The sequence below is a fragment of the Phyllostomus hastatus genome, unplaced genomic scaffold (assembly GCF_019186645.2).
Source record: "Phyllostomus hastatus isolate PE091 unplaced genomic scaffold, TTU_PhHast_1.1 phas_scaffold_93, whole genome shotgun sequence".
Lineage (NCBI taxonomy): Eukaryota > Metazoa > Chordata > Mammalia > Chiroptera > Phyllostomidae > Phyllostomus > Phyllostomus hastatus.
Genome location: NW_025334042.1, coordinates 29,099,459 through 29,123,103, shown reverse-complemented (window position 1 = coordinate 29,123,103; position 23,645 = coordinate 29,099,459). Strand labels below are relative to the sequence as shown.

Here is a 23,645-nt window from a genome sequence, read left to right as displayed (position 1 = left end):
CCTGTATAGTGCTTATAGTACAAGTATAATATCAATTTCAAAGTAGAATTAAATGATATTGTGGATGATATACATTCTTTCCATATTAAATTTTGTATCATTAATAATACAAATATAAATATTGGCATAATAGATTTGTACTGAGTAGCTTTAAAGACTAATGTCTTGAAAATTAGACTCAAAGGATCCCATTTGAGAAGATCCCCATTAGAATGTTATGCATTTATTATATTAATTTTCCTCTAAGATTCATGCATACATATTTCTATATTTCTCCAGAAAAACCTAGATGCCCAGAAAAACATATCTACAAAGAGTGTGGCCTCGCAAACCCTGCAACTTGTTCTAATGTGGCTCCTTTTCAAGACAGTGAATGTGTGAGTGGCTGTACCTGCCCAGAAGGTAATATTTACATCCAAACATCTGAAAGTGAAGTGACTCAACTATCGTGGGGTCTTATCCCTAACAAGATATTTAGTGTATTTACCTATTCATAGTCCAGCCTTCTAACAAACTGCAGGTGAGGGGTAGAGAGAGAACTTTAAAGTCAGTGTATATTTCAAGCAGTACAGCACCTGAGGGTTATGAAATCCCACAGATCATCCTGTGTATTTGGCTCCATAAGACTGGTCTGTAGCTCAGAAAATTATATGCTTGCCAGTTCTCAAAGAAGTAGTAACTGCTTAAATACGAATCACCACTTTAAGTGCATGTCAGCACTGAAAAGAATGAGCTCAACAGTGATTTCATAATATACTGCTTGAGAATTTACTGATGTTTATATGGTTTTGAGATTAACCTTATATAATATATTCTAGGCTATCTATTGGATGATATTGGAGAGAAAGGGAGATGTGTATTGAAGGCTGAGTGTCCCTGTGAGTCTAATGGAAAAGTCTATCCGTCCGGAGAAGTCCGGAAAGGACCCTGTGGTTCTCAGTGGTACGTGTGTGCTTTTTGTCCACATTTTGCTGACGGTAAAAAGTACTAATATTTTAATCTTATTTGAAGTGATCCCTAAATCCACCTTAAAATAAACTTTTCCCTAAAAAAAAAGTGGCCTCATTGGATGTTCAGTGTTGATATTTTATCTTTTAATTTTTGAGGAATATTTAGTGTGCTATTTGTATAAAATGTGTGAGTGTGTGACCTTCCTGTGTATCTTTCAAAGATAATGTTCTTCACTAACTTAAATGGTGTTTTGAATAGTGATCCAGGTGGTGGTTGCAAATACAGAGCAAAGAATAATACACAAGTATGGTTACAATAATGGAATAGTAATTGTGCTAATTACCAAGAATAGTTAATAAAATGTACAATCAGAAACAACCCAACACTTCTCAAATAACTTCATATGAGGCTACATCGGTGAAGATATGTTTCCCAGAGTGGATTTGAATGGGCCAAAAGTTAGGGTAGATTATTTCTCTTGAATAATTAGCTTGATTCTTCCTTTTGACTGCTGCAACAATTTGCTGACCAGAGAGATTTCCTCATTACTCATTATTACTTTTCTCTGAAATTGCAAGTTTCTTCAGGACTCCAAAGAACTTTTTTAGCTATAAGTAATATCCCTTTGAGGAACTAATTTGACCCAATGAAAACCAATCTGTTATTTATGGTATAATATTTCCCTAAAAGTAGGAAATGATTTATTGGTGTGGTAATAATTTATTAGTGATAATTATGAATAACAATAGCTATGGTTGATTAAATGTCTGTAAAAATGCTGTTCAGGAGAAATATAATTTGAGTTACAAATGTCACCCACATAGGTAACTAATACTTTTTAGTTGATGCATTTAAAAAACAAACATGTGAAATTAATTTTCATCTTATTTTTTATATATCTGAAGTATTATCATTTCAACATAAAGTTAGTATACAAAGTTACAAAGGATTTTACAAATGTTTTATATCATCTTCAATGGCTGTGCATGTTTCACTTACAGCAGATCTCAATCTGAACTAGCCACATTTCAAATAATCAGTAGCTATATGACTCTATACTGTATTGGGCAGTGCAGGTCTACAATGTGGCAAGTAGCATGTGTTTTAATGATAACAATGAAATATGTCCTATATAAACAAACCCTCTAAGTCCAGTTTACAAGTGTTTGTAAGTTTAATGCAGGCAGATGTTATTATCTTATTCAATGGAATCCAAGTCTTTTAAAATACCGGGATACCACCATCAGCGAGGCGTTTTATGAGCTGAGATGTTGGGTGGAGAATGCCTATAGTCTAATAAAGCTCAACTAAGCATCTTAGTGTAAGTTGTAATTTTTTAGAACACGATTTCTGATCTTTAACATAACTATTTTCTTTTAACAGCACATGCCAGGAAGCAAAGTGGTCTTGCACCGAAGCACTGTGTCCTGGAAGATGTAAGGTGGAAGGAAGTTCAATTACCACCTTTGATGGTGAAAAATATAACCATCCTGGGAACTGTCACTTTTTGGCCATCCACGTATGTACTAGCCTGGAGCACTTGAGAAAACTGATTCAGGCACCAACCTATTTTTTAGCCAATCTTCACCTCCAATTACTATTTAAAAAATAAAAACCAAACAGACCTTCAATTCCTGGCCACATATTCCTGTATCTTCTGCTCTGTCCTATTAACATTGACAACCAGTACTACCTGTGACCTTTAGGAATTCCTACTTTACAAAAAAAGCCCCTTTCATCACTAATAGTTTTCTAAATACATTGGGAAATTATTTATTCTTTTACTTTTTTTGCATGTGTTCACTAGTGACTCAAATGACCCCACCTTTATATTTTATGATGCATTTTCCTCTTTCATCATTATTCTTTTACACTTACTTTTAGTTTTTATGATATGATATATCAGTGTGGTAGAGGTTGTCCTTATATTTAAATTCTCTTCAGTATTAACATTTTAAGTAATTTGAACTGTAATAAAAGGGGGGATTTCTTTTTGTAGTTTCTGCCTTTTAACTAGCAGGAGAACAAGTAATTTTATTTAGTCTTCCTGATAAGAAACAAAGTGAGCAAAATCTGTGACTCCTGAAGTGTGAGATGTCCAGTAATCTAAGAAATGTAGTGGCTGCTGCTAAAAGTCAGTTTTCCAAATTTGTTTTCTTTCTTTCTGTGCTCCTCATGTAATCCATGAAGATATGGGATAGAAAAAGTGAGACAGAATGTTCCAAAATGTACAGAATATTTGCTTCTTATAGTTTAGAGATTCCTTGATCTTAAAAGGAGAGCTGGAAGTCAATGTTCAACTTGAATTATATTACAATTTTACAAATTAAATATCTCTCACATTGGATTTAAACAGACATTGTGGATTGACCAGAGAATAAACTAAGTTGCCTCTAATTCCCCTTAGTCTCCATAATGCATCATGGTTCCCTTGAAAAAGAAGACAAAAAAGTAAAGATAAAGAAAAAGCAATCACTATAAAAAACCACCCATCATAGACTACACAGGTGTAGCTGATAGAAGATACTAGGACAATCTGTAAGCACTTGGCCAATTTTAGAGTATGCTGTGGACTAAAGTAGGTTTCTGTTTTCAGAACAGAATGACTGTAGGTAAGCATTGTGCTGATGGAAGGAGACTAGACTTTGGGTAGTGAGCACATAAGGAATATACAGAAGTTGTGTTATAAAGCTGTACATCTGAAATGTATATGTTATTAATCAACATTACCACAATAAATTTAATTGAAAATAAAATGCTAACATGCATTGTGAATGAATCACATGGTAGTAACATATAATCAATAACATTGTAATAAACACTTAAATGAAATGCAATTTTTTTAAACAGGATGAAGATTGGTCTGTTAGTATCGAGCTTCGTCCATGTCCAAGTGGTCAGTCAGGCACGTGCTTAAATAGTGTTACACTCCTCTTGAATTCGGTAAGTTATCAGCTTTCTAAAGTTATTAAGAACACAATCAAATCAATTCACAAATTCAAAATTTGAGGGGTTGATGAAGAGAGGCTTTACTATGTAAATTAAAAACACAAATAAGATTATACAGAAATTGGTAAAGTCTCTGGGAGCTGGATAGTTCCAAGGATCCTTAAGTATATAAAAACTACCATAGGTATACAACTGATGTTGTAATTATATTGCAATAGAGCAACCTTATGTGCTTATAAAATTATTAAATTTGGTGGCCCATTTAAAAATGCAGTTATATTTGTATAGAATTTTATGTATGAGAAACTAACATTTTAAGGGAAAATAGACCTAAGTGAGGAGAGAGAACAATTACCCTGGTGTTTGGCCCTTTCAAGCTATTTGGCCTTTGAGAATCCAGCTAACTCCTGGGCTCTTAATTACCTCATCTATGTATTGGGAATGAAGCACCCTTTACAGTCTTCCTCAAAAAGTTGGTATGAGAAACCATGAAGCAAAGTATGAAAAATGCTTTAATTTTTTCTATATTTTAGAGATTTATAAATTAATCCAAATTAAGCATGTTTTATGGGACAAAATTTCAAGTTCATTATTACAATTTCTATATTTTAGAGATTTATAAATTAATCCAAATTAAGCATGTTTTATGGGACAAAATTTCAAGTTCATTATTACATTAAAGTGAAATTATTTTGTAAATGAACATGAACTAATGATGTATTTTAAATTTTAGTCTGGTTCAGTTGACAAATATATATTCAGTAGAGATGGAACAGTCACAAATGACAAGATTGGAGATAAAAATTACTACTATTCAGGTAAGTTTAATAGTACCATTAGTAATACCATTTAAAAATAAATGTAAGAGGCATTTATTTATTGAAGTGTTAATGATATTACGGACTTCCGGCAAGATGGAGGAATAGGTGGACACATTGTACCTCCACACACAACCAAGATTAGAACAACAACAATTTAGAGCCAGAATAACACCCAGAACTGATAGAGGATTTATTTGAATGGAAGTAGGACAGCCAAGAAGTTGAAGTAGACCCATTCATCCAGACCGGTAGGAGGGGCGGAGGACGAGCCGGGAGGGCACCGGTCGGCAGCACAGAAAACTTGGCACGAACTGGGCCCGTAAGCCATTTGGAGCGTGCAAGAACATAGCGGTGGACCCTGAGTACTCAAGCTGTGGCTGGCAGACCCAGTGAGGCGGCGATTGTGGACCAGGGCAGAGCTCACAGACCAGGATCCCAGAGAAGGGACTCAGATCTCAGGAGAATGGAACTACCGCCATTGTTCCCTCCCATCCCCGCTCCCGCTCTTGCCCTCACCCCCACATATAACGTCACAATCTAGCGACTGGGGTGCCCAGCCCCGGTGAACACCTAAGGCTCTCCACCACCCCCCCCCCCAACCACCGTAACAAGAGCGACCAGACTGGAAAAAAAAAAAAGAAAAAAGAAGGAGAGACAGGGAGAGACATGTTTCCAACAGAAGAGCAGATCAGGCCCCCAGGACTCATCCTTTTGAGCGACTAAGAAATAGCCAATCTATCAGATGCACAGTTCAAAACACTGGTGATCAGAAAGCTCACGGAATTGGTTGATTTTGGGCACAAATTAGATGAAAAGATGCAGGTTACCATAAAAGAGATGAAGGAAGATGCACGGAGGAGAGCCAATAGTGAAGGGAAGGAAACTGGGTCTCAAAACAATACAGTGGACCAGAAGGATGATAGAATCAACCAAGCAAGAAAGCATGAAGAAATAAAAATTTAAAAAAATGAGGAGAAGCTTAAGAGCATCCAGGACATCTTGAAACGTTCCAACATCCGAATTATAGGGGTACCAGAAGGGGAAGGGGAAAAGCAACAGATTGAGCATGCATTTGAACAAATAATAAAGGAGAACTTCCCCAATCTGGCAAAGGAAATAGTCTTCCAAGAAATCCAGGAAGCTCAGAGAGCCCCCAAAGAAGTTGGACCCAAGAAGAAACACACCAAGGCACATCATAATTACATTAGCCAAGGTAAAAATGAAGGAGAGAATCCTAGAAGCAGCAAGAGATAAGGGGACAGTCACCTACAAAGGAGTTCCCATCAGACTGTCAGCTGATTTCTCAAAAGAGACCTTACAGGCAAGAAGGGGCTGGAAATAAATATTCCAAGTCATGAAAGACAAGGACCTACATCCCAGATTGCTCTATCCAGCAAAGCTCTCATTTAGAATGGAAGGGAAGATAAAGTGCTTCTCAGATAAGGTCAAGTTAAAGGAGTTCATCATCACCAAGCCCTTATTTTATGAAATGCTAAAGGGACTTATCTAAGAAAAGAAGATAAAGAAAAAAACATGTATAGTAAAAGGACAGCAAACTCACAATTATTAACAAGCACACCTAAAGCAAAACCAAAAGAAACTAAGCAAACAACTAGAACAGGAACAGAACCACAGAAATGGCAGTCACACGGAGGGTTAGCAGCAGGGGGGTGGGGGGAGGAGAGAGGGGGAAAAGGTACAGAGAATAAGTAGCATAGAAGGTAGGTTGAAAATAGATAGGGGGAGGGTAAGAATAGTATGGGAAATGTAGAAGCTAAAGAACTCATAAGTATGACACATGGACATGAACTAAAGGGGGGGAGTGTGGGTGGGAGAGGGCATACAGGGTGGAGGGGAGTGAAGGGGGGAAATGGGACAACTGTAATAGCATAATCAATAAAACATATTTTTAAAAATCCTAAATAAATATGAGCAAAAACAATCTGGCATTATATGAAAATAATAATTCATCATGACCAAATGGAGTTCATCTCAGGAATGTAACAATAAATTCAACATTTTTTGGAAAAAAAAGAAGTGTTAATGATATTAAATGTTTCTGTTTTAACATCTATTAAAGAATAAAAGCACTTTAAGAAATTAAAAACTTTAATGTGTTAATTATTACTATTAATTTTAATTATTTTAACAGACAAAGTACAGATATTCAAGCCATTTTCCTCATACTTGCAAGTAGAAACAAACTTTCACGTAAAAATGCAAATACAGATTCTTCCCGTGATGCAATTATATGTTTCCATGCCACCCAACCAGTTCACAGACACAGTGGGTAAGTGCTCCACCTATGCTTTTATATCTAAGGCTCTAGAAATAAATCATGTGATCATGATTTATTATAATTTTCAATTGCCTGTTAATGACATTAAACCATTAAGCATTTTTACTTAACCTACCAATCTTCCTTTTCATATTGCAGTAAAATAATTCCAATTTTCTTTTTATAGTAAGTACAATATTATTTATTACAAAATATATCCCCAAATGGATCTCAAAAGCTTAAACATTTTAAGGTTTTAAATTAAGGCTTTTGTTAAGTGTTATTTGATAATAAGTTATGTATCATTTTGTTAATTATTAAGGTTTTGATCTATAGAAGACTAAATGAAAGTATTATGGATATAAATCTTTTTGAAAATCATGTTTCAAATGCATCATATCTTCCAGTGAGGTTTTTCTCATTACAGAAATCAGCTCTTACATACTATCATTGATATCAAGCAAAACAAAACAATTATGGCAAATCCTATGGTTACTTACATATATACAAAGACCAATCAAGACACTCTCTTAGATAGCTTCTACAGTTTTGATTTGAACAAAGAACCGAATGTGAAGCTAGGGTATGAGTACAAACAGTTGAGTAGATAAAGAGATGTTCAACTTTGTCCTGTGCCCTTTTGCAGGGCTCTGTGGTTCCTACAACAACAGAGCTGAGGACGATTTCATGTCAAGTCAGAATATATTGGAAAAGACATCACAGGCATTTGCTGATTCTTGGGAAATGAGGTCCTGTCCTAAAGGAAACCCAGCTTCATGCATCAGTATAGAAACAGGTAAGGTTAATTAAATGCCAAATTCTAATTAAATATTAGGTGCTTGGGATTATATACGTATTCTGGTAATGATAAGAGACTAGCAAATAACACTGGTTTTAACTAGTGTTTGCTGTGCTGTCCCATGATTAGAGGAAACAGCAGAGAATCAGTCTGTCTGGTTGAGAGTATTCCTAGTAAACACATCTTTCATAGGGTTGCGGGTCATCTCAATTGTGTTTTCCTGTAGCTGTTCTTTCTTCCTCATACTGTTTTCTCCATAGCTATAGAACAATAAGGTTAGAAGAGACATTACAGATTATTGAGTCTATTATTCTTTTCTTTTAATTTAGTCATGGAAGTTATCATTGCTTGAAATAATGAGACTCACTCAAACCAATGAACCACTTAACAATACAGCTTTAGCTAGATTCAGGTCTCCCAGTCACTGCTTTCAAATAAGCATATTAATTATACCAAACTCCACATTTACATCTTACTAAGGAAGCTGTACACTTGGGTGGCAGGGGTGAAATTATAGTGGTGGTACGGCAGCTTCATTTACCAACCTGTCAACACAGACGCAAGTCAATATTTTAAATTAAGGAGCACCTAAATAAATAATCTGGTTCCCTTTTACCATTTATGTGTTTAAATTGCATTTCAGAAGAAAGTTAGCTGATTGAATACAAAAGTCCTAATAAAGATTGTGCCTCTGTGATTTAAAGTATTTCTGATTATATCGTGCTAGTTTTTATATAGTGATAGAAATTCAATTCATGGTAGCAAAACACTTTAAAAACATAATTGCTTTTATAAAGACAAAACTCTGTTAAACATTTATACTTTGTCTTTCAATTAAAAAATATGACATCGTTAATACAACTTGTGGGTGACTTAATTTTCTCCCAGAAAAGTTTGCTGAAAAGCACTGTGGAATTCTTCTTGATTCAAGTGGGCCTTTTGCTTCCTGTCATGCAATTGTGAATCCTAAACCATATCAGGAGGTATGTGAGAGTCTAATATTAATAACTTTTTGGGGAAATAACTTTGATTATATCAAAAGAGGCATGTAGCTATTACAATTTTTTTTAAAAACAACCATCGACAGTAGATTAAGACATATGTTTTTATTGAACATTGGATTCCACATTTATTCAATTGTTATATATACCAACTTTAATTTAAAAACTGGGACAAAAATGAGAAAAAATCTTAAATGATTTTCTCTTTCTGTGTTTTCTAAGTTCTTTGCAAACTCCATGGATGATTGCCTTGCTGTTTTACAAATTTTTGAAAAGAAATATTTCCAAAAGTTTCAGAAATATTGTTTTCAAGTAAAAGGAATAGTTATGAAGTAAAGCATTATACTCAATTTATCTGTTCATCTGAATATTTTCATAATATAATACAAATTTGTTTCTTATCTTAAAGGAATGCAAAAAACACACATGTACTTGTGAAAATAGTCAAGACTGCCTGTGTGCAATTTTAGGCAACTATGCGAAAGCATGTGCCGAGAAGGGAACATACATAGTGGGGTGGAGAACTGGACGATGTGGTAAGAAGGATGAAGGCGTGGGATAATTTTACTTCCCTCTCAATTTTGCTATAGTGTGTGTGTTGTGTGTGTGCTGTGTGTGTGTTTAGGCCCATATATTTACAAATCTGTCCTTGATTCTTTCAAAGAGGATCTTCTGTTTCTGACACAGAACATATTGTTAGTTGCCAGAGGCATGGCTTAAAACAATCTATCTCCTGGTCCTGGGAAGGGGAGGATGAGCTTCAGGCACTAGTGCGGCATTTTGGAAATCGGTGTGACATTAGGCAGTAGGAACGATAAAAATCTTCATCCTCCCTGATACTGCATTTATACTTTTAAGGATTTATACCAAAGAAAATAATAATAATGTACATTTCTGTTCCCCACTTATATTGATTACTCAAGATTCACATCCTCTTTCTTTTTTGTAATTAAATTCTGATGTTCCTTTGGGAATCTGCCCCATCTTCATTGAAGTAAATCTTACTAGAACTACCAATCAAAGCAACCCTCCCTCCCAAAGGGCAAGGGATTAGCATGCGATTTAAATAAAGTCACTCAGTGCCCATATATGTAGATATCTTTGAACAATCTTTGCATTTTTACTTCTTGATATAATTTTTGTGCATTTTTTCTTGATATAATATGTTAATATTTAATAAGAACAGAATATATATGTATATATATATATTTATGTATAAACATATGTTTCTGTTCAATTATTGTATGGTGAAATTTAAATAATGTTCTACTTTTACTGCATTTCTAAATATTAGATATATTAATAACTTGTTTATTAAAAACCAAGTAAAAATCAATCAGGAAACTAGAGACTCAATGATCATAAAATTTTGTTTTAAAATATGTATTACACTATTTGAATACAACTTTAGAAAATACTTGATTTACAAAAATAATACTTTGCAGAAAAACACCCCTTATAGATCAAACTTAATACTTCATAGGCCGGATCCAGTCAATCAGTAAGTTCTGTTAAGTTTAACCTCCCAAATTTCTCTAAAATCCATTAATACCTCTTTATCTTTATTGCCATCAACCTAATTCAAGAAACCATTATTTTTTCTCCTGGGTGACTTTAATAATCTCCTTCACTATCTCTCTTAGTTGGTTCTCTTTAATCCAGTTTCTACTGAGAAATCAGTGTAATCTTTAAAGTAAAACCAAATAAAGCTAACCTAATTGTGTGAGACTCAGTTTATACCAAGGCAGTGGCTTGACAAGGCTCTAAAAGACCAAACTGAGTAAGAAGGTGCTGTGAGTTCCAATTGCTGACTCTGTCTCTGGGTTTACAGCATCTATTCTTTTACTTGCTCTTTAAGAGAATTTCCCTCTCTTCTAACTTAGGCTGTTTCCCAGGCACAGAATTCCATTTCTCTAGGCTGTCTTCATGCTGTCCCTCCTCTTCACTGTGTGCAGGTCCCCAGTTGTACACACTTAAGAGACTTCTGTCTCGCTTCTTATAGCAGGTAACACATGTCCTCCCCCCAGGAATATAATCTGCTTGAGAGAGGTGTATTACCAGTCTTGTTGATGGGCTATAAACCCCATATTCCCCTATATTCCTATAATCCCCAGCAGGCTGTGTAAAGATATACTAGGGACTCAATATTGATGGAAAAACATGAAACAAAATAGGCATTTTTTCTTCACTAAAATTTCAATTATGAATAATTTACTATAATATCTATAAATATCAAGTTGAAGTAAAGTTGCTACTTTTTCTGGAGATATATACATACTTGCTTTTTTTTGTCCCTATACCAACAGATTACTCTTGTCCAAGTGGCCTAGTTTTCAAGTACAATGTAAAAGCCTGCAATAGTTCTTGCCGATCATTGTCAGAAAGGGACAGAAGCTGCGATATAGAAGATGTTCCAGTGGATGGATGCGCTTGCCCTGATGGGATGTACCAGGATAGTGAGGGAAACTGTGTTTCCAGATCTCAGTGTGACTGCTACATAAACGATAAGGTCTTGAAACCAGGCAAACTCGTCCATATTGAAGACAATAAATGGTATGGAGATGACACGTATGTTTGTTACAGCCTTGCATCCAGGGACTATCCTTTTCAGAGAAATAGTCTTTTGCTAGTTTGATGCCTTCTTTAGATCTGCCATATCCTCTATTTTATATTTCTTACTAAGATTGGTTATCATCCCCTTTGACCAGGAGTTTTCACTGCATCATGGCTATAACTGATGTATCCTCTTGTTTGGTTTTAAATACCAGTAGGAGAATATTTTAGCAGCTCCTGCATGCAAACAATGCAAAATAATTTCCTATTCAGACAATGCTTTCTAGTTGTCTCTCAACATTCATCATTCCACAAAGCTTATTAAATAAATATCTACCATGTGCCAGGCCTCGTGATGAGTGCAGGAGTGCAAAGATAAGGGAACATTATCTTGGACTCACAAAGTAAGCAGGGTGCTGCCTATTGTGAGGAGGTTTGTAAAGTATAACATGGGAGTAGGAAGGATCAGCTGCTACCTGAGGAGATGGGAAAACTTCTCAGAGAAGACCAGCATTTGAGTTTTCCAAAGGGATGGATATTTTCCAGATAAAATTCTGCTGTAAAGAGTGATTTCTAGTAGAGTAAACAGAATGCACTAATGTAGAAAATGCTTGACAAAGTATTGCACACATAGGTTATTACTGCATAGGATTGGGCTGGAAAAGCAGACAGTGGCCAGGCCATGCTCAGTAATTTAAACTTAGTTCCTGGGCAATAGAAGGGGTTGAAGAATTGTTATTTAGTCATGGGTATGGAGGTTGTGCTTTCTGCAAAGTGATTTATCCACATGTCTAATTCCAAAGAACAACATAGCAGTTCTTAACAACATAACTGCAAAATGAAGTAGCCATTCCAAATGGTTTGGATGGACCTTCTCCATGTTCTTTACCTCCATGAAACATTCATTTAGCAATAATGATATTTCTTGGCCATTTAAAAGTAAAGCATAGATAACACTTTTTTTTAATCCTTAACTGGGGATATGTTTATTGATTTTAGAGAGGAAGAGCAGGGGAGAGAGAGAAACATTAATGTGAAAGAGAAACATTGATCAGTTGCTTCATGTATGTTCCCTGACCAGGGATCAAACCCTCAACCTTTTGGTGTATGGGATGATACCCCAACCAACTGAGCCACCCAACCAGGGCTAAATAACATTTTTTCCCATCAAAGCACACAAATCACTTGGTTGAAGTTTGATAATGATACTTTCTCTCTAGATGGTGGCAAATTAGCAGATTACCTTTTTAATGAAACTTAGGCTATCACCAAATTATGATTTTCTTCAGCATTACCCCATTTCAGGCTCCCATGAACTCTCTCTGGCACTACTATGAGAGCTAACTTTGTTGTTCTTTGCCCTGTACCTCTGTCTCTGGCTCATGTTCCCTGCACTAGTGCTAGAATGTCTAACCTAAATTCAGATTGTTTCACGCAGCCACACAGAAGCTTTATTGGTGACAGAATAGAATAGAATAGAAGAATAGAAACAAACTTGAATGTTATTTAAGATTATTGGAAATCTGAACCAATTCTCTTTTACCACTTCCCCCTATCATGCATCCTACCTGCTACCCAAAGAAATTACTAGAACATGCCTTGTTCTTTCCTGCATCACAGCTTTGCATCTATCTTGTCAGCAGTATCTGTTGAATCTTACTCACCCATCAAGATCCAACCATCTCTTCTATGAAGCTTTCTTTGATGCCCATAAAACCTTGTTGGTACATTCTCATACTACATACAAGGCTTTCTCTTGTAATTCGGTACATTTGCATCTTCTGGGGACTTTGTCTCATTCGTACTACTATTTGTGATAAAACAGGGGGTTCATGAATTAGGGGTTAAAGTTGCTATAACAGTGTATTAAGATGTTGTCATTGAAATTTGATGTTCAAGGTGAAGGGATTAGCTGAAGAACATATGTGGATAACCCACAGACACAGACAACAGTGTGGTGATGGCCAGGAGGAATGGGGAGTGAGGGGAGGTGTGGGTGGACATGGGCAAAGGCAAGTGGATGGGAATATCTATAACAGTGCAAACAATAAATAAATAAATTAAAAAGTAAATATATCATTTTTTTTTAAATTTCCAGTGTCTGTGAGGATGGAATTATTCTTTGTCAGACTCCCATTGATTTAATCCAACGTAAGTGTCAAAATCACAGTGAAGGTTTAAAATACCTACTTTGGTTAAAACAAACAAATAAGCAAATAAACAAATAAACAAAAACCAGTCCAAGAGGCCCTTGATTAACAACTTTCTTTATCCTGCAGAGAATTGCTCTGGAGGGGCCGAGTATGTTGGCTGCAGTGATCCTAAGGCAAAGAGAAGAGTTGACCGTACATGTAGCACTCGGAACATACCTAATTTTGATGTAAGTAACATGGCATCATAGTTTAGTTCTTTAAAACTTTTTTTTGTGGTTTCATGGTAGAAGTAACTGAACTGCCAATGAAAACTAATGAGGTCAGATTAATCATGTGTTATTTTGACTTTGCCAGTGTTGACACTAAGTGCATACTTGGTATATTTATGTACTGCACATTAATGTGGGTAAGGGGTTGTGCTTAGAACAGTGCCTTATGTTGTATATGTTGTATTTATTCCTGAAGGAGAATTTGTCTTGCAAACGTGGGTGCTATTGTCCGGAAGGAATGGTTCGAAATTCTAAAGGGCAATGTGTCTTTCCTGATGACTGCCCATGCTCCTTTGGTGGACGAGACTATGACCAAGGAAGTGTCACCTCAGTAGGCTGCAATGAATGGTACATAATAAAGGATGACTATTTTATTTGTTTTGGGCATTTGAAAGTGTACAGTCTGCTCTTATTTTCATGGGAAAGAAGTCATGCTTTGGGATATTTGAAAAAATAATGGTCACATATATTTAGGAAAAATGCTGTTTCTTTAAATAGAAATTTTATAACATGATATATGATGAACATCATCAAATATAATGCAGAAAACTGCAAAATTTAAATCAATATGACTTTTTTGTGCTTTTTAAATAAAAAAAATTAATTTTAATTTTATTTTCTCCTCACCCAAAGACATGCTTATTGATTTTAGAGAGAGGGAAGGAGAGAGATGAGGAGAGAAACATCAATGCGAGAGAGAAACATAGATTGGTTGCCTCTTGCATGCACCCCAACAGGGATGGAATCTGCAACCTAGGCGTGTGCTCTGACTGAGAATCAAATTCGTGACTGTTTGTGTTTATGGGATGACACTCCAACCACTGAGCCACACTGGCCAGGCTGTTTTATGCTTTTTTACAAAATCAGCACGAGTATATAAATCTTGGAATAATATAATTACCAGACTCCATTTTTGCTTTCTTTTAGTACTTGCATAAAAGGATCTTGGAACTGTACACAAAATGAATGTCAAACTACCTGCCACATCTATGGGGAAGGTCATGTTCAAACTTTTGATAGAAAAACTTACAGCTTTGATGGCCTCTGCCAGTATTCATTTGTTGAGGTAATTAAGTGTTTTACCTAGTTTTTCTGTATTTCTTATTTATTGTACATGAACTCTGGAGAATTTTATTCTCAAAATATTTTTTTAAAACCCCTTATATGTTTCTCAAAGGCAGTAAAATGTAACACAAAGTAGTGCTGACTCTCGAGACAGTCGACCTGGATGTGAATCCTGGCTTGACCATTTTTCAGATGTGTGGCTTTGTGCACATTCCTTAGCCCTTCTGTGTCTCAGTTTCTTTATTTATAAAACAAGGGTGGACAAAGCCCCAACTTGAAACCAAATTAGGAAAAATATTGGCATACATACTAAGTGCTTAATAAATATTAGATATTATTTTTTCAAGAACAGCACTATCAATAATGGTGATGGCATTTTATGAGTGCTTCTTTGCCAAGCAAACATATATTTTATTCATTTAATCATTACAATACTAAAAGGCTCATGATAGTATTTCTATGATTCAGGTGAAGAAATAAAGGTTAGTGAGAATAAACTATGCAAATTACTAAGTAGACAATGCCATATTCAAACCTGATCTACCTGATTTCAGAGTTTGTTATATAAAATAAGCTCGTTCCTCAACACCAAATGGGTGAAATTTGGATTGTTTTATATTGATGCATTAGTCTTTGATTGAATATTAAGTTTTCTATAAATCACTGAGAAAAAATTGATCCTTAGCTATTTATAGTGCCCAGAAATACATTTATGATTATAAACTTATATAATGTAAATACTTGCATATCTATGGTATAATTCTAGACCTGTGTGGAAGCACTGGGAAATGCCTGAGTCAAAGTGAGTTAACCAGTTTGGACTCATCCAAGGCTGCCGTTGTCTTTGGAAATTATATAACAAACTACCAGCGTATAGTTATTTATTCAGTTGAAGATGTCACTGACTAGGAAATAATTAATACAAATATTGTAATTGAGTTCCATATCCTTGATATTAACAAACTTATCATAATTTAATTTTTATAGGATTACTGTGGTCGTGAAAATGGCACATTCCGTATTTTAACTGAAAGTGTCCCATGCTGTGAAGATGGGCTCACCTGCTCAAGAAAAATCATCGTTGCCTTTCAGGTACAGTACCACTTCTCTTTAGTTACTCCTTCTCTCGGGCAACGAGTAGCCAAATAAAACTGATCAACTTATAAATATACCTTTTTAATTTACAGGATCAGAATGTCATCTTGCATGATGGTAAAGTAACAGCAGTCAAAACTACAGAAAGTAGGGAATGTGAACTCAATGGAAATGCATACTCTGTACATACTGTCGGCCTGTACTTAATTCTGAAATTTGTCATTGGAGTAACTGTGATTTGGGACAAAAACACAAGAGTGTCTGTTATATTGGATCCACAGTGGAATGTACGTACATCTCTAATAAGTAATTAATTGGGAAGCAAAAGTGTGTCTGTTACTGGGAATCATAGACATATGCATAGGTAGAAAGTGGAAGAATGCTGGTCTCTGTTATAGAACAAGCCTTCCACATCTATCCAGCCTTTGCAAGCAATATGAAATATAATTAAAGATTATAGAATCTGGTGAAAAATAAATGCAGTAAACCTGAGACATTCTAGTTTAACCATATTTAATTATTTGAGATTATTACATAATTCATTTTGAGGTAATTGGTGTATATATATAGAATTAGCTGTAGTCCTGAGAGCAAATATTCTCAGAACCTAAGAGTATACTCATATATATTTTGAAGCTAGTGAATATAATTATTTTTTTAATTCTTAAGGTATTTACCTTAGTTGATACTAGATCATTTTATGATATAGGATGTCTTGGATTAAATGAGAGCAGAATCTTATCTATGGGTTATGGTTTCCTTTCAAAATTTGAAATTTAAAATAGATTGATGATAATATATGTAATCATTATTTATCTATCTCTCTCTATGTATGTCCCTATTACCGCTCACTTTTAACTTTCTGATCTCATCTCCCTATATACATTTACATATCTATGTCCTTGACAACCTACTTATTAGTTTTCTTTTCTCACCTGCATAGGGCAAAGTGTGTGGTCTTTGTGGAAATAGCAATGGTGACCTCAAAGATGATTTCACAACACGACACTCATCAGTAGCCACTGGAGCACTGGAGTTTGGAAACAGTTGGAAAACTACTCAAGAATGTTCAGACACTGTAGCTCAAACTTTCCCATGTGACTCAAACCCATACTGCAAAGCCTGGGCTGTGCGGAAGTGTGAGATCATCCGGGACAACACTTTCAGAGACTGCCATAGCAAGGTAGCACAATTCCCAGAGCGACAACCCACACACATGGTCTGTTCCCCAAAACTCAAGCTCTGTCCTCTGCCTAGGTGGACCCCAGTGCTTACTACGATGCATGTATCGAAGAAGCCTGTGCATGTGACATGGAGGGGAAGTACTTGGGATTCTGCACAGCTGTGGCTATGTATGCAGAGGCATGCAGTGCAGTTGGGGTCTGTGTCACATGGAGAAAACCGGATCTTTGTCGTAAGTGAATTCCATAAATCATTCTTGACAATGTAATTAGATAGAATCATTTTGTTAGATAAACAGTCTTCCTCTCATTTTCTATGGAATATATCTTCTTGTACTTATAAAGGCTTAAAAACCCAAATAGGTTATGATGGAGAAAATACTTACTTTTAAAAACATAGCACCTGGCATACAATGTTAAATTTTGTTGTAGTTGCAAAAGTTTTTTTGTTCACAGGAGAGAAATTGATACTGATGGAGTATATCTCATTAAAACTCAGATGAACAATAGAATGTTTACTTAACTTGTTATAGTCATACATCCTTAAGAACTTTATATCACTTTTGGTTGAAGTACTCACTCATTATCTTGAAAACTTTTATAGAGCCCTAGCCAAGATGAGCTGTAAAATAAATGCAAATTGAATCTTGATATATATGGAAAGTGGTAACTTTAATAGAAATCAGTCAACTCTTCCTTTTAAAGGAAGGTATTGTGAGAAGGACGACAAATGACCAATGTTAAAATTGAATCCTCATTTTACTCAGCTTATTATGCTCAGCATTATAATATATTGAAATCTTTAGTTGCTTCACTTTGGTACTGCTATTTACATATTTTAAAAAGACAAATTTCCTCAGAGATTTATTTTTCTAATTTAAGTTTAAACATTAAAACCATAAATCTAGACTATGACTGAAACTATCTCAAAATGGGAAAATTGATGGTTATTTTTCCACCTCAAGCCAACATGCATGTGAGATTTCAAAGAAAGTTCTATTTTGATTTTATATGCTTTCCCCTTCTTTTTTTCTGAGTTATTGTTGGCTTATATAGCAATTGAAATAAATCCAAAGGAAGTCAGTAAGACAGAATGATATACTTTAGTTCTGCTTATTGTTAATATTATTCAAAATCCCTTTTAAAAATTCTTTGGGAATTGAAAGGTGAAAATTATTACATAATGAAAGGAAGTAATCTGATATAATCCCATTACAGCCGTCTACTGTGATTATTACAATGCTCCTGGAGAATGCAGCTGGCACTACGAACCTTGTGGGACAGTGACAGCAAAAACATGCAAAGATCGAGTTATTGGCCAGAAATTTTCTGCACTTTTAGAAGGTAAGACAAATTTTAATAATATTCATGAAATACTGCAAATTATATTGATATTTTAAAACTGGAAATTGTTATTAGTTTCTGACAGTTCAGGGTCTTTTTGTAATTTAACAAATAGTTGTCCTTATAATGACATTAATATTTCCACACTGGGGCCATTTTCTCTAGACATAAATTATCTGTTTAATGAGAGAAAGAGAGAGAGAGGAGATGCAGTGCTGCAATCTCATTGCCCATTGTCATTCTCAAGAATGTGGTGCCATTTTGCTATTATCAACTTTAGTTCATGAAATCACTTAGGTAACTTTGCAAATATATAATCAGTTTCAGTAAGTAGAGACGAACTAACGGCAGGTCAATTTTACCCACAGGCTGTTATGCTAAGTGCCCAGACAGTGCTCCTTATCTGGATGAGAACACCATGAAATGCGTCAGTTTATCTGAGTGCAGCTGCTTCTACAACGACATCATACCAGCGGGTGGAGTGATCCAAGACAACTGTGGGAGAACCTGGTGCGTTCTCTGCTGACTTTCTAAAAGAATAGACAGTATATGTGTATAATTTTTGACTTATTTCTAAATGACAAAGTCAGCTTTAGGTTTAGTATTATATCAGGTTAGTTAGTTATTTTGTATTTTCAGTAAACCCACATATCAGCAAATGCTTTGTTATATTTTATACTGGATAATGCAGAAGACAAGATGAAATGTCACTATGTAGTTTTAAGTGAAAAGGAAGTTTGAATTCTATAAATGCGGGAGCATGTTTAGAGCTATTCAGACAGTGACATGGAAGCAAAGAGGTGCCGCCCACACTAGAGCAGCACAGCCATCATGTAACATCATGTTCAGAACTGAGGGAGTGAGAACGAACTTCAGAGACTGACTGCAAAGTGTTCCCTTACGTCCCAAGAACTCCTCAGTGAAATCATTAAAAATAACAGTATGTGAAAAAACCACAAGCAATTTGAATCAATAGCATGCTTTTGGGGAACTATTGACTGTTCTCTAATTTGGTTCTGGTATGATTTTTGGTGTTAGACAACTTGCTGTTTTAAATTAGGGAGATGAATGTCACTAGGAGTTAAAGTTTCAGCTCATTTCTTCTTCTTTTTTTTAATTTAACTTCCAGCTATTGCATCGCAGGAGAGTTGGTGTGCAGTGGTGAGTCATTGCATTTTACTCTAATTGATTTAGCAAAGATGAGGTAAAGGGTCTGGGATCTTTTCAGCATCCCAGTCCAGCAACAACAGAGAAGTGGGTACTTGGTGCTTTAGACTGCCCCTCCGTGAACTGCGACTGTCCCGTGCCAGTGTATTCATTGATACTGGGTCACTTCAAATCCAGTGCTGCAAAGGCATTGCAGAGACTGGCATGTGGGCAGTTTTCCTGCTGCATGTGTGCCCCTGCCTATTTGTAGGTTCTGGGAATTAAAGGGGTGAGCCATCAGCCAAAACAGTTTAATAAAGGGGTGGAGTGGAAGGTGAGGGTTAATATATATAGAATTAAATAATGGAAGAATTGCTGAGCAACACATCTCAAAAATAAATTCAATGAGCTTCAGGAGAATATATGAACTACTTTTTGTGTTAATAACATAAAAAAGAGACAAATAACTAATAGGCAACTTTAGATTAATTATTTTTAAGTTTTTGCATTAATGATAGTAATTTATGATTATTTCAGGAACTCCGTCTCCAAATTCAACATCTACAGGTGAAATCATCATTATGTTTTAAATATGCATTTCTTTTATTTTTTCATGGATAATTTTTTATAGTATCACATGAGTCTCTGCTAGTAAAAGGTATGCTGTAAATCTGCTAATACAAACCTTTTAGATTAAAATGAACAGTTACTAGAAAGTATATCAAGATATTTCATTATACTCCTGTGATAAAGTTAGGAATATGATTAGAACATAAAATAGGTATGTATACTGATTAGCTAAATATCATAATCCAAATCTTGACACTTAGATAATAATTGGAATAAATGGAATGACAAAGAAGTAAATTGGTCCTCCAAGAAGTACATATTTTAAAATCATGATTACACTGGGAGATCATTTGAAAACAGAAATAAAAAGTTAATTCCTTTTTTTTTAAAGAAAACTGTTAAATTTTATTTAATCCATAAATACTCCAACTTGTTTGAACACAGAATTTTTGCTTTCCTACATCACATATTAATATGTGGAAGAATTAGTGTTCTATAGAACACATCTGAGTTTTGTAAAGACTATCTTAAATAGAACTGAGTGGGTACATTCACGTCAAGTTTCTCAGGGTGTTTCATTTGCTACTGTGCATCAGGCATCCTCCAGTTGGGGTACAGTATATGGACCATGTCCCAAGCTTGTTTATGTAAGAACCATTTTTCAACCAGGCATACTGGGAAATATTAGTTGAAGTTGTAATCATTTTAATTTTCACAATTTTTTTCTTTCTTTTTTTTACTCACAGAAGGTCATATAATTTCTTAATGTATGTATTTTCTGTAAGCTGCAAGGGCATTTTAGTTACGTCCATTCAGGAGAGTGGTGGGCGGAATGCAGTTTCACTGTAGTCTGGGGACTTCTCACTTCCTGGCGCTCGGACATGCTTAGAGTGGCTGCAGAACATGGTTCTGGTTTCATGTGATTCAAGGGGTGGGGTTTGTCTCCTGTTGGCTGATTTTTTAGAGATAGCACGGTAAGTTAGAAACCTAAGGTTTTGATAATGTACTTAAAGTCATGTGATCATCTGTAAAGTCTTATTTAAATTTTAGTTATTGGTCACATACTTAAAGCTAAAGTATTACATATCAAGATTCTGAGCCTTATTTCTTGGCCAATATATAGAGCTTATAAAGTTCCTGTGAGATTTTGGTTAAGTGGTACTAACTGAAAATGATTAGTTATTTTTGGTAGACATGCAATAAGGATACAGACTTCTTTTGATTTAAATGAAAGATTGTTTTGTCACTTAACCTGTGCACATAATTTCACAAAATTTTTATTTGATTAATGGCCACTGGTTTCTCAACTAAATTTCCTAGCAAAAAGTATTCAAGTAATTTATTTCCATAAATATTGTCTTCTCTAAACAGTTTCAACTACAACAGCTACCTCCATATTAAGCAACGAAACAGGTAAAAATAAACGCTTATTTGTGTTTTGGCTTCTGAATTACCAGCAAACTGAATCACCTATTCAGACATTTTGGCCCTATTTTCAAATGTGTCATCCTCTATTGAATTATTAATTTTTTTTATTTTGCTTTCTTTAGTTTTTATATTGATTTTTTATTAATTGTTGTTCAGTTACAGTTGTCCTCATTTTTCCCATTGCTCTCCCCTGCCCTCCCCTCCCCCATCTCCCACATTCAGTCTCCACCACCACCCCGCCCCCGCTGTCTTTGTCCATGGGTTCCTTATACATGTCCTTGATGCTTCCCCTTGTTCCCCCCATTGTTGCCCTTGGACTTACATCTAACTTGTAATGAGTAAAAATCTTCTCTATTTGAAGATTATGTGTCTTAAAAAGAATACTCCACATACTACTAATTTGGAGAAAGTGGTTACTGAAGAAAATTCTACGTTAAATTCTTTGAAATTAAGTTATAACTTATTTTTAACTAACATCAAAGAATTTTAAATTTAATTGCATGGTTTGCAACTAAAGTAGTTACCAGTAGGGTACAAAAGTATATTAAAATGTATGAATATCTGAAAAATGAGTTTAACTGTTATATATAGTCATCTGTTTGCATTCTAGAGTTATGTAAACATATCCTTTGATACCATTTTAACATACATATCCAAATATTTGTCTCCTCCTTTCTATAGCAGTCCCACTGGTAACCAGTAGCTCAGGCACAGGTAAGCCAAATATCTGACCACAAGTTAATCAAGGGGGCATTAAAAAATTCAAAACTTCCCTTTGCTGTAGCTTACCTTTACAGTGGCATACTTAGGGGAAGTGCATTTTCCTTTGTTTTATTTTTATGAATGTCTTAGAGGAAGACTTTAGAAAAAATGTCATACAAAATGTTTTTTTGACCCTTTATTTCTGTTCCATGGGTTTTGAAATTTTAATTTCATATTTTAACATCTATTCACCAATATAATCAAATTTTTGTGAAACATTTATTTTGATCCATATTATGTATAACCATAGATATTCTCAGCTATACAATTTCTCCTCTACACAAAACTTAATTTTTTCAATTTTTTCTTTAATTCAGCATCTTCCATTTCAGGGAGTACAACATCAAGCAGTGAAACAATAGGTAAGTGAATTAAGAAGGCCTCTAGAATGGCAAAGTTTTTTAAATGTATTAAAATTATTTTATTTCAACTAATTACAATTAACATACCCAATTTGCTATATTTAGGGCCTTATCTTTCCCCAGCTGAACACTTTCACTTTCTCCTATTCTTTTTTCTGTCCAGTATGTGTGTGTGTATATATATTTAAATCCATGATATTTTTATGGAAGTATAATTGACAGATGACATTATATTAGTTTCAGATACACAACAATGATTTGGTATTTGTATATATTGAGAAATGATCACTACAGTAAGCCTAGTTAGCATCCTATACATCACAGACCACAGATTGCCATTGTTGTGTTCCCTATTACACCTAGTCCCAATCTATATAGTACTTAGCTTTCAGTACTTTTTCTAGAATAACAAAGACTAGAAGAACAAGAAATTTACTGGTATGGAGTTAGAGAGAAATCAGAGTTGTTTGAGACTTGGAGGGGGGCAGCTTCTACTTCATGGAGGGGGGCAGTACAGGAGGGTAAAGTACTTTTGATCAAATACTAGATTAAATACTTCACTGAATTAAGTACTTTCCACTAGTCACTGGTTTGTTTGTTTTACCAAAACTTGAAAGGATTAAGAAAGTTATTTTAAATTCCTTTACATAAATTTAACAGTATGGAGATTCCTTAGAAAACTAAAAATAGATCTACTATATGATCCAGTGATTCTATTACTGGGTACTTATCTGAAGAAAACAAAAACACTAAATCAAAAAGATATACACACCCTGATGTTCACTGCATCACTATTTACAAAAACCAGGATATGGAAGCAATCTAGGTGTTCATCGATAGATGAATGGGTGAAGAAGATGTGGCCTATGTATACAATGGAATCTTACACACCAGTGAAAAAGAATGAAATCTTGCCAT

At 35.0% G+C, this 23,645-nt stretch overlaps 1 protein-coding gene across 1 annotated transcript in view; it reads left to right on the top strand.

The window, feature by feature from the left end:
• The window catches only part of MUC19 (mucin 19, oligomeric), a 110,732-nt gene that overhangs the window by 17,665 nt on the left and 69,422 nt on the right, over positions 1 to 23,645 (top strand). The window contains 22 exon segments of the mRNA XM_045829423.1: positions 280 to 402; positions 819 to 942; positions 2,335 to 2,470; positions 3,802 to 3,894; positions 4,634 to 4,718; positions 6,874 to 7,011; positions 7,646 to 7,795; positions 8,687 to 8,781; positions 9,209 to 9,335; positions 11,106 to 11,352; positions 13,451 to 13,503; positions 13,632 to 13,732; positions 13,971 to 14,122; positions 14,702 to 14,840; positions 15,827 to 15,931; positions 16,027 to 16,221; positions 16,878 to 17,117; positions 17,192 to 17,348; positions 18,334 to 18,459; positions 18,828 to 18,969; positions 19,589 to 19,620; positions 22,683 to 22,727. Coding sequence (XP_045685379.1) covers positions 280 to 402; positions 819 to 942; positions 2,335 to 2,470; positions 3,802 to 3,894; positions 4,634 to 4,718; positions 6,874 to 7,011; positions 7,646 to 7,795; positions 8,687 to 8,781; positions 9,209 to 9,335; positions 11,106 to 11,352; positions 13,451 to 13,503; positions 13,632 to 13,732; positions 13,971 to 14,122; positions 14,702 to 14,840; positions 15,827 to 15,931; positions 16,027 to 16,221; positions 16,878 to 17,117; positions 17,192 to 17,348; positions 18,334 to 18,459; positions 18,828 to 18,969; positions 19,589 to 19,620; positions 22,683 to 22,727 — 2,805 coding nt within the window.